The sequence below is a fragment of the Elephantulus edwardii genome, unplaced genomic scaffold (assembly GCF_000299155.1).
Source record: "Elephantulus edwardii isolate Elephantulus edwardi_28Jun2011 unplaced genomic scaffold, EleEdw1.0 scaffold00126, whole genome shotgun sequence".
NCBI classification, from domain to species: Eukaryota; Metazoa; Chordata; class Mammalia; order Macroscelidea; family Macroscelididae; genus Elephantulus; species Elephantulus edwardii.
Window position 1 is genome coordinate 7066039 of NW_006399876.1, and position 7995 is coordinate 7074033.

At 53.3% G+C, this 7995-nt stretch overlaps 1 protein-coding gene across 1 annotated transcript in view; it reads left to right on the forward strand.

Moving 5' to 3' along the window:
- The window catches only part of CHKA (choline kinase alpha), a 31161-nt gene extending 23924 nt beyond the window's left edge, over positions 1 to 7237 (forward strand). Inside the window, exons 9-11 of the mRNA XM_006893242.1 lie at positions 1483 to 1589; positions 2578 to 2659; positions 7178 to 7237. Of these exons, the coding sequence (XP_006893304.1) occupies positions 1483 to 1589; positions 2578 to 2659; positions 7178 to 7237 (249 nt within the window). The remainder of the gene's footprint in view (positions 1 to 1482; positions 1590 to 2577; positions 2660 to 7177) is intronic.
- The last annotated feature ends 758 nt before the right edge of the window (positions 7238 to 7995 follow it).

Sequence of the window (7995 nt, forward strand, 5' to 3'; positions counted from 1 at the left end):
GGGGTAGGTGTGAGGGGAAGTTGGCCTGCCACCCAGGTAACTGACTGATGAGAGCTGTCCAGGAAAGATAACTGACAGATATTTTCTTAGTTGCCTAAGAGAAGAGCAAGCTGGTTTGCTGTGTCTGTGTTTTATCCTTTGAAGCCATTTGCAGTATTCAAGACCAGAGTCTCATCAGTACTAAACCGCGCACAGGATAGAGGTAGAACCTGGTGGGTCAGAGAGACACACTGACTCTTCTCCAAACCACAATTAAGTGTAAAAGAATGAGGGCAGCGTAAGGACGGCCAAATCTGACCTCTTCTAAGGGGGACCTGTTCCGTCAACAGCACGCACAACACAAAACCAATTCCCGTGAAGTCGACCTGCCCCTCCACCTCTTTCTCCTAATTCCAGCAGTGAGCCTACCGCTTTACCAGGTCTAAAATCCATTGCAGTCACCGCACAGACTTCATAAAGCCATACTCAAAATTAGGAGCTTTCTCAGGGAAGTTAAAGGTTACAATTCAAGTTGGCAACAGGATACAGTTTCTCAGTGAGGACAGCTTCTGCAGTGTGCTTGCCTACCCTTGAAATTAGTGTGCAAAGCTCTTAGTCCTGCCAGTGATGGTGTCCCGCCATCCTCTGCGTCCTGCCCCGGCCACAGGCCTCTCGCAAGCTTGTGTGAAGGTCCCCAGCTCGAGCTCCAGGGGGCTGCAGTCCCAGCTCACCTCTGTCTCACGTTGGGTCTCTGGTTCTCAACTGTGGCCACGGCTGCTGAGATGGCGTGAGAATCGCTGACCCCAGAGGATGGGTGCCACGTTCTGTTTCTGCTGCTTGGCTGGTAGTGAGATTCCCAGATTCTTGCTGCTGAACCTGCCCAGTTTAACTTGATGGAATGGCAAAACTGGCCAGTCCCCTGCTGAATGGACTGGCACATGCTGTTGGTGTGTTCCCACCCCACATGTCGCGGAGTCAAGAGCAGTGGCCTAGGAAAGCCATTCTGAACAGTAGACCACTAGCCCGCATTAAGTCGCCAGCTTGTGCACATGTCATAAATCTGTGACCCTGGAGGCCTGAGTTGGAAGGAGCCCTTAGCTTTGTGTGGTCAGCTCCCACACTGAGAAACCTGGGACCGGAGCTGTGGCAGCTGCGCGTGGACCCTCAGCCGGTCCGGGAAGGCCAGTGTGGTGCGTCCTCAGCTCACAGCCACGCGCACAGCTGCAGATGAGGTTGGAGACGAGTCGGCAGCCACAACCCCGGTGGTCGCGCCTGTCCAGCAGACTTTCTGCCCTTGGCTGGTCTGAGTGGGTGCTGGGCGCTGGCCCGAGTGAGCGCTGGATCCCTTGCGGGTCACAGCAGCATGACCGTCACTGGTCTCCAGTCTCCCCTCGTTTCCTCTGTATGATCCGGAGAGGCCAGCAGGCTGTCCGCGCTTCATGGCACCTGCTGGTGGCCTGTGTTGACCGGAGCCTAACACAACTTCTTTGTTTCTTTTTAAAGCTCCATTTTTTTTCCCATTACTTGGCTGCCTTCCAAAATGAATTTGAAAACCTCAGTAATGAAGAAAAGTCCGTTATAGAAGAAGAAATGCTGCTTGAAGTCAACAGGTAATTGTTCCGGGTGGGTGTGGGTGGGAAGGAGGGGGGGTGTGTGCGCACGCGCGTGCAGGCAGTGTGTCTGTAGCTTGCCGGTTCCCAGCTCTCAGCTGCACGAGCAGAGGCTCTGTCTCACAGCTGGGACCATGGAGCTGTCACCACCATCTGATGTGTTTCTTGCCTGAGTTCTCCTCGAAAGAGATAAGACGACCCACGGGCTGCCTTTCTGACCAGGCGTCTAGCACAGCTCTCTGATTTCTCAGCACGGCTCTGAGCCGCTCCAGGTCCTGCAGAGGTTACGAGACAGGACGCTCACTGCACCCCCGCATCTCCTCAGTCGGCTCCTCTCGGTGCTTGCTGCTGTCTTGGGTCCTGATTGACAAGACTGTCCAGCCAATTGGCTGCTTCTTTTTGTCCACCTTGGTGGTTCTGTTGCCCCGCTGGGCTGTTCTGGCGCCTTGTGGTCTTGAGTGCCCATACTCCTGTCTCCAAGCACCTTCCTCTGACCCCAGACCCCCTGCAGCATGGGCCCCTCTTTCTGTTTCTCAGATGTGTGGAAATACAAAAATGGAACTGGACACGGCCCAGACAGAAGGGGCGCTAGACGTGAGTGGCCAGGGACCTCGAGTTCCTGGGACAGCAGGAAAACCCAAGGGGAAGCTTAACAGAAGGAGCCCCCAGGGCACTGCCCTGAGTGGACAGAGGGACTCCTAGACCACATGGCTCCTGTTTCTGCTTTACTTCTGTGGGCGAGGCCATGGGCTTGGGATGGCGGTAGGAGGTGCGCGGCTGTCTGTGCGCAGGAAGGCAGCTGGGCCGTGGCTCTGTGAGGCTGGCTGTTGTTGCCTGCAGGCGGAGGATGAGCGGGGGGCTCTCCCTCCTGTTATTCCTCCCGTGTGGAGGCTTTTTCTGTGTGTGAATGAGTCGACGTGCCTAGGTTCCCGGATCAGCCCCTCACCAAGGCCACAGCTCTCATGCGGGGCTCTTGCTTCATTTCCAGGTTCGCCCTTGCCTCCCATTTCTTCTGGGGACTGTGGTCCATCGTGCAGGCCAAGATTTCATCGATTGAATTTGGCTACATGGTATGTTCTGGGCATGCTCTCTTCTAATTCTGGGGGGAAATGCTGCAGTCAGTGTGAATGCTTGCTCGGTTACCTGCGTTTGTGAACACTGGCCACTGGCTCTGGTGCCCAGAGTGGGACAGGGAGGCCCAGCCCTGGGAAGAGGGGAAGAAGGCCGCGGGGTGTGCTGCCTTCAGGTGAGTGCTGTGGTCCTGGGTCCTGGAGGGGAGAGCGAGACCCCGAGGACTGCACAGGTGTAGCGCGTCCAGAACGAAGGCGTGTAGGCAGCCCTGGACGCTCCCGCAAATGATACCAGTGGTGCCCAGTCGGAGATGGAAGCTGTTCTTTTTTTTTTTTTTTTTTTAAATTTTTATTTATTATTTTTGTGTGCGTGTACCGTCAAATCGGACCTGACTGGTACAGGAGGAGATTGTCCCTCCTTCCCCGGCAGAGCATCTGGTGGATTCGAACCGTGTGCCTCTGGGGATTGCAGTGCAGCTTCTTGCCACTAGGCCACCAGAGCTCCCCTGGAACCTGTTCTTAAACGGAATTGTACCTCCTTGATGTTTGTGACCTTGACTCTAATTTTAGCCTAACCTTGAGAAATGTCTATGTAGAAAGAATGGTTTTGACCTTTAGATAAACTTCTCTGCTGCTCTGTAACCGTGGGTGTCTCGGGGGCCAGGGGCCCAGACACAGAATCTGAGACTCGTGAGCACCTTTCCTCCTCGGGACCAGAACCCCAAAACCAAACCCGTGTCTATTCCCATTGAGCCGACTGACTCGTAGCAACCCTGAGTAGAGCTGCCACATGGAGTAACAGGTCCAAGACTGAATCATTGTACATGCCGGTGCCACGTCCTCTTACCTGACTGAGTCCTAGGTGCACCATATCTTCCTCTTAACAGGTAGGTTTGAACAGCTGGCCTTTCAGTTAGCAGTTGAACACTTCGATCACTCTACACCACGACTTTCTTCTCTGAGCCCAGAGGTGGGACGTGACTAGTTCATTTTATCCTCTTTATTAGCTAAAAGGTCTACATCAGAAATGGCTATATGTGAAAGAAATTAATACTGAAACCCCCTGCACAGTAAACTGCTGGTCCCCCCGGCTTCACTGATGAGCACCTCAGACACACGGGGAAAGGAGGACCCCAGTCCTGTGCGCGCTGAGGAAAGCGGACAGCGTGCAGCTTCCTGCTCAGCTGACGCCAGAACCAGAGACCGGTCAAGTAAACAGCCGGTCTGTTCTTCATGACCCGTCTCCAGAAATCCTTATCAAAACCGGAGTAAACTCACCAGCGTCTACGTAAAAGGATAATATGCTACGGCCAAGAAGTGGTTGTCCCAGGAATATAAGGTAGTTTAACATTGAAAAAAGCAGTGTGAGAAGTCATATTAACAGCATAAAAGGGAAAAATCATCGTTGAATTCATGGAAAGCATCTGACAAAGTCCAGCACCCAGTCCTGACTAGGGAGGAGGGAAATCCTCACTTCAAACTAAGAGTAGATGGGATCATTTCAGTTATATAAAGGGTGTGAATGAAAACATACGAGCTCATAGAATGATTGTAGAGAGACCATGTTGCTCACCCAGCCCCAGCCCCAGACGGGGGACAAAGCATAGTTGTCTCCAGACAGGGGACAAAGCATAGGTGTTGGCCTTCCTTGCGTCTCTCCCTCATTGCACTGGGGCTCGGAGCTGGAGCAGGAAGGCTGTTGAAAGGAAGAAAAGGCAGATGTACCAGAAAGGAGGAAAATCTACAGTTAGGTCCTCTTCAGATTATTGAGGAGCAATGATATCAGTTTGAGGACTAAGGTGTGTCTTGATTCCAGCCGTAGTCTTTCCGATCACTTGCTGTGCATCTGAGAGCTTGACAGTGAATAAGGATGACAGAAGAATTGATGCCTTTGAGCTGTGGTGTTGGAGAAGAGCACTGAACATCCCATGGCCAAGAGACCAAGCAGATAGGTCTTGGAGAGGGTGCAGCCAGAGTGCTCTTTGGAGGCAAGAATGATGAGGCTTCACCTCACACACTTTGGGCGTGTTGCTAGGAGGGGCTGTTCCTTGGAGAGGGACATGATGCTGGGGAGGGTGGAGGGTCAGCGAAGGAGAAGACCCTCAACCAGGTGGACTGACATGGTGATTGATGCAATGGGCTCTTGTGTGTCAGGAAGTGTGAGGATAGAGCAGGGCTCAGATCTTTTGTTCAGAGGGTCGCTATGAGTCATGCTCAACTTGATGGCACCTGGCAACAACATCGGAAAGGACCGTAACAACAGAAAGACTGTGTATATGATAAGAAAGAATACATGAAACTGGGAACTTCTCAAGGTCACAGGATAATGTTATAAGGTCAACATACAAAAAAGAATGCATTCCTGCCTTTCTACGAAGATGGCGCCAAAAGCAAAAAAGGAAGCCCCTGCCCCTCCCAAACCTGAAGCCAAAACAAAGGGATTAAAGGCCAAGAAGGCGTCCTGAAGGGCATCCACCGCCAAAAAAAAAGGAAGATCCGCACGTCACGCACCTTCCGGCGGCCTAAGACGCTGAGACTCGAAGGCAGCCCACATACCCCCAGAAGAGCGCCCTCCCAGGAGAAACCAGCTTGACCACTATGCCATCATCAAGCTTATCCTGACCACTGAGGCAGCCATGAAGAAGACAGAAGATAGCAACACATTTGTGTTCACTGTGGATGTCAAGGCCAACAAGCACCAAATCAAACAAGCTGTAAAGAAGCTCTATGACATTGATGTGGCCAAGGTCAGCACTTTGATTAGGCCTAATGGAGAGAAGGCTTTTGGCATCATCTAAACGGAGTCCAGCTGGCTAATTCTAAATACAAGTTTTTCCAAAAAAAAAAAAAACAACAACAAAAGGAATGCATTCCTCTATCCTGGAAACAATTTGAAAGTTGAAACTGGCTTTAATAAGCATAAAATATTTATATTACTTCCCCCCCTTGAGGTACAAGATGTATATGCAGAAAACAACAAACCATGTGGAGAGATGACCATGCTAGAGGGAACCTGGTTAGAAGACGTGACTCTGCTTCTGTCGTGATTTCAGCCTTGGGGACCCCACAGGGGGTTCTGCTCTGTCCTGAGGGTCACGAGGGACTGGAACTGGCCGTGGGTTTGTTTTTTATGTCATGCTCAAGGATTGGGAGGCTCGGCTTTAAAACGTCCATTCTGATAGCCGGTCCAGTTGTCCATGTGTTAGGATGGCCCGCTCTGTGGAAACACTGGTTAAGATTTTCAAAGGAATCTCAGTAGCTGAACTTAGGGAATTCTTGGAGCTTATCTTTTGTTTAATAAAATGAACCCATGCCAAGATTCAGAGAAATATGAGCCAGAAATTTCCCTTTATCTTGGAAGTTTATTCCAAATCTGTTGAACAATCTCAGATGTATGGAATCTGAGAACAAGATCAAGAACACTGGCTAAACAGCAGAAATGAGGAGCAGTCATCCCATTAGGGTTTGATGTATTCGAGACATTTCTTTGGAAGAAAGGCGAGCCTGTGCCACAGAGGCCTGCCGCAGGTCCCTGCACACTGAATGTCCCACACCCATGGTTTACAAGTAGAAGACTGTGAAAGGGGGGGGACTATGTGCATCCTTCCCAAACCGTTCTGTGGGTTCTCCCCAGCGCCAGCCACACCCCTCCATTTTTGCAGAAATGGAAAAGCTGTTGTAAAATGCAAGCGACTTCTGGTTCTTGGGCAGCAGGCAGTCCCGGGAAGGGAGAGGCACTGCTCGCTCTCTTCCTGCTGCCATCCTAGCGCCTGTTGCTTTAAGGGGACCTCTCCTGTGTCAAGGGCATAGTGATCTCACTGTTAACTGAAAGGTCAGCAGTTCAGATCCACCAGCAGCTCCGTGGGAGAAGGATGGGTAAACAGCTCTCGTGAGATTTACAGCCTCCGAAAACTACTATGGTCGGTTCTGACTCAACAGCACATAACATTCAGGATAAACAGATGATAGGCAGCTACAAATGCCACAGTCGGCACAAGACGGCCTGTCCCAGGGGACCACGGTGACCAGCTCGGCCCGTTTCAGGTAGAGGTGTGTGGGGCACAGGGCAGCAGCACCGAGGCCGTGTGCCCCCTCTGAGCAGGGCCGTGTCCCCCCTCCGAGTGGGGCCGTGTCCCCAAGCAGGACAGCCCCTCGTGCAGCGGACCTTGGCGGTGCCGTGCACACCTCTCAGACCAATGCCCAGTGGAGCAGGTTACACACGCTGGTTGCCAGGTGCAGCCTTGAGAAAGCCCAACATACTGAGAAAATGACCACAGGGTGAGGGGCACCAAGTGGGCATGGGCTGCTGGGAGGGCGCAGTGACACCCTTCTCTGTGCAGGGTTTCCAGCCTTTTAGGAAAATCAGCCCCTCACACCACACGACCTGTGCCCTGTGCGGTGCAGTGAGCCGAGGCAAACCAGCCTGTGTCTGCACTCAGCTGGGGGGCGGGAGGGCAGGGCCGGGCTGTGGGGGACAGCGGGAGCCTGGGGTGAACCTCTGTATCTGCTCTCTCCTAGGACTATGCCCAGGCAAGGTTCGATGCCTACTTTGACCAGAAGAGGAAGCTCGGGGTGTGACGGCGTGGCGGCCCTGGCACCGTCACCACCGGACCGCTGGGCGGAGGCAGCTGAGCGGGCCCCTCCGCGCTCCGACCACTTCCTGTTCCCGCGGCAAGAAGGCTTCCACGTCTCGCTCCGGAGTCCAGATGTGTATGATACTAAAGACTATTAAAACCAGTAACCTTCCTTTCATACCTGTTGACGATTTCGCTAGGCCTCGGCGGCGAGAGCGGGAGCATGTAGTAATAGCGCAGCATCCCATCACCCTCGGCACCTCGGCAAGGCGTCTGGTCCTCGGCTTCCCGTCGGAGCGGCAGAGGCAGGACGGCGGTGCCGCCCGGGACGTGCTCTTTGGTTTTCTTGGACGTTGATTTTCCTGAATCTGAACTAACACGCTGGTGAGCACTGTAACCAGGCTGTAGACAGACACTACGCGCTCCGAGGGACCATGTGCCATCCAGCCCCTCTGAGGCCTTAACCCCGCCGGTCCCCGGTTCCGCTGGCCGATGCTCACGGAAGACGGCTGCACCGAGCTGCTGGGAGCTGTGCATCCGGTGGACGGGTGGCGACCTCAGTGCTTGTGTACATATTTTGCTACACAGGTGAATTTAACTGGACGGAGCTTTACCGGGCCCCTAACAGAACGGCTTCGCTGGCTCCGGCCTCAGACAGCAGCCACGCACGTGCAGTGGAGGCCGTGGCAGTCAGGGCTGCTGCCTTGGCCACCTGCCTCTCGGTCCAGCCCTCGTGGCCTTTCTCGCTTCCCCTCAGCCTTC